The 11493-nt window shown below is 38.1% G+C and overlaps 1 protein-coding gene across 1 annotated transcript in view; it reads right to left on the bottom strand.

The window, feature by feature from the left end:
• The window catches only part of PALMD (palmdelphin), a 44135-nt gene extending 33049 nt beyond the window's left edge, over positions 1-11086 (bottom strand). The window contains exon 1 of the mRNA XM_006197352.4: positions 10675-11086. Coding sequence (XP_006197414.1) covers positions 10675-10719 — 45 coding nt within the window. The 5' untranslated portion in view covers positions 10720-11086. The remainder of the gene's footprint in view (positions 1-10674) is intronic.
• Between the last annotated feature and the right edge of the window lie 407 nt (positions 11087-11493).

Here is an 11493-nt window from a genome sequence, read left to right on the forward strand (position 1 = left end):
TTATTTGAAAGTGATTGTCTTAACTTTTTTTTAAACCAATGTTCTGTAAGAAGAGGTAGAAAACTGAATCTAAACCCAATAAACAAATAAACAGAAACATATTGAGGTAACTTTCTGAATCAGAATCTTAATGGTGAAGTGGGGGTGTGCTGGAAGATTTCTTGCTAAAAACTGCCCCAGGTGACTTTAGTGAATAGCTGGGTTTGGGAACCAATGAAATAAAAGATGACCGAGTTAAGACTGTGAAACATCTTGTCTGTTAGGAAGGATGGATCCAAATTAATGATTAATTTTACTATCAATAAATGTAAACTGTGAAACCTATAGGATATGTTAATTGTAGAACATTTGAAAAATCTACATTTAAAGAAAAATATAAAAATCCCCCATACTCCCACTACTTTAGAGATATTGTCTTTATTTTGGTGCATTTTATGCCAATCATTTTTCAATAAACCCAAACCACAGATATGCACGCTTACACGCAAGTGTGCAAACCAGACAAGGAGTTTTGTGTTTCCTCTTTTGCACTTAATATTGTGTCACACGCATTTTTCATTCATTACATTTTATTAATAAAAATGTTGAATTTTATTCAGAATATCATAATTAGCTTAATCAGTCTCATTTCTGCCTTTTAGATTGTTTTAATCTTTTGCTGTTGTAAGTAGTTGTGTGATCAAGTTCCTTGTATGTAAAGTTTTGACCACTTTTGTCTGATTATTTCCTCAGGATGGGTCCCTAGAATTTAATCACCTAGTCAAGGGGTAGCAATGTTTTAAACATTCTTGATGCAGATTGGTAAAAAGACTTAAATGAAAAGGTATTTTAACTTATATTCACAAAACAGTATCCATTGCCTCACTTTTACTAATTTTGAATAGAAGATCCATTAAAAATGTAAATAGAGCAAAAGTAGTGTCTTATTTTGATGTCCTAATGAGATTTCTGGGATTAGTGTGGTCAAATATTGTTTATAATTTTCTTGGCTATTTAATTGTTTTTAATTGCCTGTTTTTAATGTATACTCATGTTTTAGTAAAGCCTGTTAATTATTTACTTAATAATTTGTAAGATCTCTTTGAGTTAGGAAACCTTTTGTTTTCCATACTAGTTGGAAACAATTTTTTCTGTTTGCCTTTAAATTTTGTTTATGGTGTTTCTAGAAGTATTGAAAAGATTTTTTTCTATTGCTTTGCTTTTTTAATACCTTTTACTATCTGAGATATAGTAATTGTTCATCTGTATTTTCCTCCAGTTTTCTAAAGTGTTAAAAAACAAAAACCTCCTAAACCTAGCTACATTTATTTTGATTTATTGTAAATGCTGAGGATCTAATTTTTTTCTCCAAATTTTAACTAATCTGAAGATTTACCAATTGATTTACTTTAGTTTCACTCACCAACTTCTATTGATTTACTTTAGTTTCACTCACTAACTTTATCATTTACTAACTTTTAACATTTACCATTTTTTAAAATGTATATTAGGGTCTGGTTCCGGGTCATCTGTACAGTGTCTTTAATTACAGACTTTGGTACCAATTCTCTATAGCACCAATGAGATAAAGAAACATTTTACTGGACAAGTTTTCATTTATTGCTTTTATCTAAAATGTCTTGATTAGTAGCAGTAGTTTATTTTTCTGGTTAGACTTTGGATTCATTTTGTTAAATTCTAATAGAAACTAAATTGAAAATTCAAACAATTCTTCATCCCTCCAAACCAAAAGAAAAAATCTACCAACCAGCCAACCAACCAAAACTGCACACACCATGATGGGATTTTAAAAGTTACTCATAATAGTAATTGTCATTGTCCAGAGATAATCAGAGATCGATACTGTCATATATGATTTTATATCTGTGTGATAATTATAGTTCATATAAAATTAAAATTGTTTGTTACATGTTTAGTATTTATTAGACTTATTTCTTTTAATATATCATGAACATAATGATATACCATGTCATTAGTCTTCTTCTAAATTATTTTTCATGGCTATATGTTATTCCATTATATACATATTCCATATTATTCCATTATATACATATACACATATATGCATTATATTTAGTCTAAATTATTTTTAATGGCTGAATATTATTCCATTATATTTATGCAATATATACATATATATGCACTATAGTTATTCAGCTAATCCCCATTTTTGGACATTGAACTTGCTGTTTCTTTTGTGCTATAAGAAATAACTGTTATGTTGTGAACATCTTAGGAGTTCATCTTGTGTGCATCCCTTATTTTCCTTTGGTGTAACTTCACTTGTTAATGAAATTCTTGGTAAAAGATCAAGCAGGTTTTAGTTTTCTTTTACCAATTGCCAAATTATCCTGTTTTAGCAATTTCCTGCTGCCACTGGCAGTGAATAAGAATGCCTCCTTAGGGATTTTGATTGAAATTGCATTAAACTTACAATAAATTTGGAAATATATGACAGCTTTTTTGTGTTCATACTTTACCCCCAGACACATCTATTTTATTGCTTAGTAAAGTTTCATTATATAAATTCTGCACATTTCCTAAGTAGGATTTTTTTAGGTTTTAACAGTTTTTTTTAAAAATGTTGTAGCCATCAAGAATGGGATACTCTCACATTACATTTTCTGACCAATTATTATTTTTCAGAAGCTATTGTATTTTGTATATTCATTGTGTATCTGACTTTTGAGCTTTCAAGTTAATTCTTTCCTTAACTTAAGAGACACTGGAGTACTAGAGAGTTTATCAACTTTCCCAGGCCATATGGTTGGTCCAGTGTTGGAACTGGTGTTGAACCTAACGTTCTGTAATTTCAAAGATGATACTTTTTATACCACCCCTTATCACTTCCCAAATATATCATTAGAAACACAATTCGCCAAACAAGGGAAATGACAGCACTAAGGGCTCTGTACTGGCCAGAGTGTTCTGCTCAGCTCTCAGCACCACGTTGTAAGAGTGACACTGACATTGAAAAGAGTGTCTAGAACGAGACTGTGATATGAGGAATGGCTGAACTCAAGAAAATGCAGTTGTCCAGCCTCAGTGGCCAGAGTCATGATGACTGGGTGGAAGTTAAAGCAAACTCGATTCTGGCACTTTATGCTGGAACTCTTAACGCAGAGAGCTGTCCTTAAAGGGAACAGGGTATCTTGGGAGATATTAACCACCCGCTAGCGGAAGTGCAGGAGAACCTGGGTGAGCATCGCTTGAGCACAGCGTAACGGAGATGGGACTGTGGACAAAGAAACCCCTGTCTTCTCTTGATTCTACGATTATTTCTGCACTTAGCTTTGAAAAAACGCTAACTCTTAAGTTAGCCATAGGAACTGGATGTGGTTATTGCTACTACTTAGGGGAGGAATTAAAAAGCACACATTTTCTAAACCTCATATATCCAGTAACTTTAGTCTGCTTTCCCAGCCTTATGACAAATTCTGACAGATCTCTAAATGGAATCCAGTTTGTATTATTTTTTTATTCTTCTGTCTACTCTTTCTTGTTTGTTCTAATGAATAGTGGCAAAACAAAACAAGGCTAAACAACAAACACAAAACCAGCCCCTGAAAAATCAAAGGGTGATGGTAAACTTGGCCGTGTCTTCAGTAAAAAAAAAAAAGTCTGTTAGCAGGCTAGACAGTCATTAGCTTTCTACCTCCTTTCAGATTGATGGTATCCACTCATTCATTTACTCGTTCAATATGGTTTGTTGTTTTCATGTGTGAGCTCAGGGCTGGAGGCTGTGAGAGATGCGGCAATGTTTTTGCCTTAAGAAATGCTGGCTGGAAGGGTAGAGACTGTGAAATGAAAATGGAATGGAGAGAAAGCAATGAAGCCTTAGTATATGAGATGCTCTGAAAAATGATTCTGGTCCAGCTCTGTTAAAACAATAACAAATGCTTCTAAAAGGGCATCTCATTCTTTGCTTTCCTGCGTCTACCCCTCTCAGCCGGGGGGGAGAGGAGAGGAGACTGAAGGATGTGAAGGGACTGGTTTGGGTTAAAAATGTAGTGACGGGGAGCAGCACCTACATAGATTCTTCTCTGCTCCACTTCAAACTCTGCTAAGAGTGAACAACAGAGGAAGTTCTGAATGAGGGTGAGGTTTATAGTTTTGATGTTTATTAGAATTTATAGTGATGTCATGAACAGAGACTGACATTTGCTACTATTTAACTAAGCCCTCAACTTTTCTTGGTCTTAGGTTTTTCACGTATAAAATGGGATGGTAACATCTGCTTCTGAAAATGCTCCTAGGACTGTTGGATAAATAAGGTAATGAATTTGAAAGTTTTTATTTTTAAAGCCTAAATGCTGTGCAAGAATAGTGCTGTTATTATTAATTGCAGAATTCTTGTGCTTAAGTGATGTCCTTTGCTTCCTGTATTTGTGAGCACAGATTGAGTTTTGAGTAACGGTTGAAGCTCCTTTTAACATGTTGCATCACCCCATGTCAATCATTGATGCGATTACATTGAAAATTTGATGCTTAGGATGGAAGCCAGTTTCGACTTCCATTCAGAGGCTCAGAAGATAACCTGGCTCTATGTTTCATATGGTTTGACTGAATCCACTCAATCACTGGGGTTTTATGTAAAAACTGTTAGCATAGATCTCACTCAAACTGCTCCTATGGTGTTGTAGGAAAATAGACACGTCACAGGGTTCCTGGTGAAGAAACTTCTGGAGGCACTACATTTTCAGGGAGTCTCTTCCCAGAATGACGGCACTGCCATATAAATAAGATATTCTTATTTTATTTTAAGAGAAGCTAGTGTGAGACGAGGTTAGGAAGTGGAAGCTCTGCTTTGGTTTTTCAGCCTGAACTGTACTGCCCTTGTTTAGACTCTTGTTAGACTTTGTCACTCAGCCTCTGGTTCGTTTTAATCACGGTTTTCTAAAGAAGCAGATTTCCCTTCTCCCTGTCCAGTAATGTTCAGAAAGTTCATGGGGATCCTCGTCTGTAGAGGGCTTTGCAAAGCAGCATTATCACTCCGTAGCACACTGGAAAACCTTTCCCCGGTTATCAAGAAGCAGTTTCCCTAATAAGCTATCAAAATCATCGTACCTCATCACACGGCCTCCTTTGTGGGTGGGCTATTTTGTTTGGCAAGGAGATGTGGGCCAGCACATTTGTTTGAAGAAACCTTTCCTTCTCTGGAAGAAACATGTAATCTCAGTACAGCACTGTGGAAAACAGTGCGGAAGCTTTATTGTTTGAATATACCGGCATAGGACATCTTTATTTAGGCGATTTCTACGTCTCCACATACCATCTTTATGTGACTGTCTTGGGATGCCCATGACAGACAGGGAGTTCTTCCCGCAACTTTGTCTTAGTCATGAGGTCCACTGGAATAGTTGTTCGTTGTGCTTTCTTTTATCCATTATTACTTTAAGGGGTCCTCAGAGCTCTAAATAACACAATGATCCAAACGCATGTGATGGTCTAAATTTTGTCGAGATCCGGGCTGGCCTGTTCTTGCTTTCATGCTCTCATTTGTACGGGAAGAATGAACGGAGGGGAAAAGTGTGTGACCAACCTGGGCTTCTCAGGCATGTCACCTGTGAAGTCGTGCACAGCCCCAGGCTCAGGAGGGCCCAGACTTCAGTCTTCATGCTGTTAAACTTCATGCTGCGACCATGTTGAAATTTACAATGCTTCTTGAGCAGGGGTCCCCACATATTCATTGTACACTGAGCCCCACAAATTATGTAGCCGGTCCTATTTTGAGGTCATAGCTGTCTTATTAACTGTGAGGAGATCCCAGATATTGGGGAAAAAAAAGGAACAAGATGAGGTGCAGTGTCCAGTGATGGGGAACATGTGCTAACGAGGACCTGTGTGGATTCACGTTATTATTCTAACAGCGGTCTTTGTATTGGGTAGATTTCTGTTTTATATGAAGAACTTTCAGCCTCCTACATTCCTATGTTTACAAGTCAAGAAGAAATTCCTTGGGAGTGGAACAAAATAGGGAGTGGATCTGGGGAAATGTGAGAGCTCTTGATTATTTTGCGTCATGAGCCGCTTTGGCTGGCAAATCTGGCTCTGTTGCTGAAATTCCAGGGTTGGGGCTTTATATGGCTCATGGCCAAATGGAGTTGGTCCTAGGCAGGTGCTTGTTCTTGTGATTATTCTGTTTGTCTAACTTTTGACAAAGCCCCCCTCCTTCGTCTGTGCTCAAATGTCACCCTCTCTGTCGGGCCCATCCTGGCCAGTCTGCTGCAAATCACAACTCAGCTCACCCCACTCCTGACACTCCTGTTTCCCGTATTTTCATCCAAATGCATAAGATCTGGCACACAGTAGGTGCTCAATAACTATTAATTAAATGAAGGAATGAAAGGATGGATTGATCACATGCATGTCTAACAGTTAAAAGCCTTGATGAGAGTCAGAATGTCAGCTTTATTCTTACCCCCTTTCTCCTCAGCTGAGTTTGCTCCCTGTAAATTGATTCTAGTTCTCAGAATTCTTCTGAGCTCACTCTCCAAAACCGCACTATTTTTGTGACTCTGTAATCTCTGGCCAGTTTAAGATCGAGGAGTTTTCCAGGCTGAGGGGCCCCATATCGCTTAGCAACAATATTTTCTAATGTCACCATGGGAATGGAGTTAAGACCACATGTTCCTTGTGGAGGAGGATGTGGACGTCCATAGGGTGGTACTGCTCATAAAGGGATCTTTCTGAGGCAAATTCACCTGGGCCTTCTCACCATTTTTTGGTGTGGGCCATGTTAGCTCCCAGAGGGGAGCTCTGTGGGGATGACTCTGTCAGTCCTTCACCTCACTCTTTCCGAGAACGCTGGGGACAGTTCTGGCAATATTCAAGGTGAGATTCAAATGACTAGCCTACTCCAATAGCTATGAAAACCAGCTACCTGTTACAATACGTACTAACTTGAAAAAATCTTCAAAAGACTTTATAATCAATGTAATATTTAATTAGTTTGAGGTATCCTATTCTCCACTTATAATTGAAAACTGAACTCTGGCTAAGAGATACTTTGACCATTAATTTCATAAGGGAAGCTTTGGTACAGGTGTACCTCGTTTTACTGTGCTTCAACTTAATTTCACTCCACAGATACTGATTTTTTTTTCACAAATTGAAGGTTTGTGGCAACACTGTGGGGAGCAAGTCTATTGGTGCCGTTTTCCCAACATTTGCTCACTTTGATAATTCTCACAATATTTCAGACTTTTAAATTATTATTATATTTGTTATGGTGATCTGTGATCAGTGATTTTTTTTTATCATGAGCAGTCATTTTTTTAAAAAAATTGAAGTATAGTTAACTTATAATCTTATGTTAGTTTCAAGTGTACAACATGGCAATTCAATATTTTTATAGATCATTCTCTATACAAGTTATTAAAAATATTGACTGTATTCCCTGTGCTGTGCATTTCATCCTTGTAACTTTAAAATTTTATACCTAGTCGTTTGTACCTCTTAATCCGCTTCACCTATTTTGTCCCTCCCCTGAACCTTCTCCCTACTCTGGTAACCACTAATTCTCTGCGTTTGTGAGTCTGTTTCTGTTTTGTTATGATTGTTAGTTTTATTTTTTTTAGATTTCACACATAAGTAAAAACATCCAGTATTTGTCTTTCTCTTTCTGTGTTCAGTGACCTTGATGTTACTATGGCAAAAAGATTATGACTCACTGAAGACTCGTGATGGTTAGCATTTTTTTAGCAATGAAGTATTTTTTAATTATGGTATGAACATTTTTTTTAGACATAATGCTATTGTGTTATTGAATATAGTGTAAACATTGCTTTTATCTGCTCTGGGAAACCAAAAAAAATTCCTGTGACTCATTTTATTGTGACGTTTGCTTTATTGCAGTAGTTTGCAACTGAACCTGCAACTATATGAGGTCTGCCTGTACCTGGATACAGTAATGAAGGAGAAACATGAGAATAAGTATACAGAATAGAATCTGAATTTGGTGTACCCAGACTGAGGTACCTTCTTTTAAACAATCATTTCTGTATACTTTCATAGTTCTGTTTTTATTCTCCTTAAGTCTTTGAGAAGACTTCTGGCTAAACTGAAATTCAATTTACTGGTAATGAATGGCACCATCAAGGTAATTTCGTTTTCAGTTTGAGAGCCTAGTGTCACATCCCACTTCCTGTGTTTAATCTGAGTTTTTAAGAGAGGAACAAGAAGACTGGCACTTGATCCAGTCAAGTTATAGGCATATACATTTGTTCTTTAAATTCCTTGCAGTGGAAATCATGTCTTTTTGGACACTCGAAACCACATGGAATAAATACAACCATGAAGATTATTTCATTTCACAGCCAGGAATTGGAGGAACAAATTTGAGTATAAAAATCAAATAGATCTTAGAATGTAAATAAGTTTTATTTTATTTTATTTTCCTAACAGAGTGAAGTCTGAGTTGCTGTGTTTGGTTACATTAGGGAATTATCTTATGATCTTGTTCTTGAAGTGTATAAAAATCATTTCAGTGTACGGAAATTGGAGGAAACAGTTAAAATGAGAATATTGCCTAAGAGTTTTAGTCTAGGTCAGAGATTCTGAAGATTTTGAGCACATCCCAACGTGAAGTAATCCCTGCACACGGTGTGTTGTCATTTTCTCGGTGGGAAGAGGAATAGCTGAATTGGCTTCCTGCGTAAGACAAGGGTGGAGGAGGCTGGCATTTCCCAGGGTGTCCGGGAGGGAGATTAGAGCATATGTTGTTTCCACGGACACACCACTGCTCCATTTTCCCCTTTTAGGTGGTGACAAGTGTGGCTGGACTTAGTCTGGTGAGGTGTAGGCTAGTAGAGATTTATTCCCATAAACTTACCCCCATTTTTTTTCTCTACAATCTTTATACAAGTATCTTACTTCCAAAATAGAATTACTTTGTGATCTTACTTTGGAGATTTGCTTAATTCTTTCTAATGAAATAATCCAATAAGTAGTTGTTCTTGTTCTTTTTTTTTTTTTTAATCATCAAAAAAAGCACATGCCCAGTAAGTATATTCAGGAACCTGTTTACTCTCTTGGCTGCTCATAAGGCATCGTGACTCTTGTTCTAGCGCGGTGGGCGTGGAACTCTCCGAGAAAATCCCTAGTTTTCCTGAATACCTGTGGGCAGTTAAACCTTCAGAACACGTGCTGCTTCAGTGCGAGTTACAAGGTGCACCGGGGGTAGCAAGGGCTGAGGCAGGGGTGTGCTGTGCTGTGATTCAATAAGGAAAACGCGGAACAAGGGGCCACTGGTGTTATTTTATTGGACACATGATTTAATTTAGTTCCTTAGGAGATAGAAGTGTCAGGAAAAGCAAAGCTTGTGCCCACACAAGTCACAGTCTAATAAAGTAACCTTTAGACAACAGCTGTAATGTAAAAGGCCTTCGCCAAAAACAACAGAGCAGGGCCCAGTTCCTGTCCCTCAGAGCAGGCCAGCTGACACGGTGGCTGAGTTTAACAACAAAAAAGAACAAAGCAAAACAAAACAAAACAATCCAAACCAAGGTTTTCTAAGGAAAGGAAAATGTACTAATTAGAAGCTGGACATTTTGAAAGCACAGTTTTACGGAAAAGTGCCAACTCTATCTGTGGAGTTTTGGTTCCTAAACCCTGGCTGAGAAACTATTTCAGCTTGTTGAATCCTTTCTGGTGGGACTGAGACATTGTATCCATTGAATAAAAATTCTAAATTACTACTTATGCTATGGGAATTTGAAGAGCAAAGAATTTGCATCAGTTTTTTTAAAAGTACTCCTGGAACAGCTAATTTCAGTGGCAGAAAATGCTGAAAAATTGGGATGTTGATTTCCAAAATATTTCTGTTCTTAAAAAAAAATATGATAAGTTTTAACTAATGATAGATGATTGTGCCAGAGATTTCCAGGTTACTGCCAAATAGAGGATTTTGTAAAATTAAAAAAAAAAATTTGGATCATTTAAAGAAAGTAATTCATTTCATACTTTGACTCTTTCCCAGAACAAACATAAAAAAATGCACGATTCTCCTTCCCGGTATTAACGAAATATTTTCCAAATCCATTGCATTGCATGCATTGCATTCCTTTATCAGGATCTTATTCAGTTTGTGACTCTGCTGGAAACTGATATCTTAGAATTAACCTGATACGTGCTTTTACCTACTTTTCTCTTGTTTAATGCTTAGCTTAAGTATAACAACATTCATTTGAACTCTGTTAGGCTTTCTGGAACACACTACCACAACTACAAATGAAAAGTTTCAAGTTGTTTGTTTTCTTTCTTTTTCTCTCCCCCTTTTAAAAGATTTTAACTTTTCGGTATATGAATTGGTTAAAAAAGTTTCCAAGTTGGGGGATCTGTTTTTTGATCTAATGTTTGTCAAATAAAAATGTAAGGGAAAATTGCATTTTTAAGGTACACAGAAGGTTAACCAAACTGCCTTAAAAGCTTCTAACTGCTATTCAAAACAAAGGCACAGTTTCTGTGAAAATCAAGAACATTTGCCCTGTACTCAGGTTCGGAAGCCCCAGAGTTACAGAGGGTCGCCAGGGTTAAGAGAGCGGCAGAGACGCGTCCATGAGAGGTGACAGTTCTGTTTTTTCGCTTACGGGGCTCAGCACGGGGCAGCTAGCAACGTGTCTGCCGTTCCTGTAAGCAACCACCTCCCTGAGTTATAAGTGTATGCAGACTTACTGTGATGGCCTGAAGTCTCTCCTTCACCAGCTCAGCTTCTTCCATTCTAGAAGTCAAGGACAGGCAGCCAGTAAGGGGAGTCCAAAGCTACCATAAAGCAGGAGCCTCCTTGGGGAGAGCAGTGGAGGTGACAGAGGAGAAGCAGGGAGAAACCCGCTCTCGCACCGGTGGAGAACAGCAGAAATCCCCGACTCGGCAGGAGCGTCTCCGAGCAGATGTACAGATCAGGCCAGACAGACACATGTAATGAGGGTGTGCTGGGGAGGCAGACGCTGAGGCTGCTGGCACGGGCTGACTGACAAGTTTGAACGGCAGCGGCACAAGCCCTTTTCCTTCAGGAGCTGCCAGCCCTTTGTTGTAATGTGCACAGTTAGCAAGGCACATTTGCTTATTAACTGTTCCTTACCCACCTCATTCTCTTCCAGGAGTAGCACAGGGAGCCCACGCGCAGTGTTTAATCAGCCTCTGCTCCAGCCACACACAACCCTCTCTGCATGTGCGGGGCTGTGTGTGTTTGTGCAAAGGTGCTAACCTGCACTCTGCTCCAGCGTCTGCAAAGACAGAGACTTACCTTGACTGGGCCAAGTCACTTGCTTGCCTTTCCTCTTTGGATTGGTTTTAGATAATAATAAAAAAACTCAATAGTTACTTCAGAATGTAATGTAGTGGTAGATTTACACCAGGCTGTCCTCGCCTCTTCCTCCCCGCCCCACTTCAGCAGTTTGTTTCAAACTCTGAAATCTTTAGGTCGTGGAGAAGTCAAAGGTGCTAACGTGACTGTGTTGGGAACTTGGTCCACCAGCCGTGTTCAGTGTGGTT

This window comes from Vicugna pacos, chromosome 9 (genome assembly GCF_048564905.1).
Source record: "Vicugna pacos chromosome 9, VicPac4, whole genome shotgun sequence".
Taxonomy (NCBI): Eukaryota; Metazoa; Chordata; class Mammalia; order Artiodactyla; family Camelidae; genus Vicugna; species Vicugna pacos.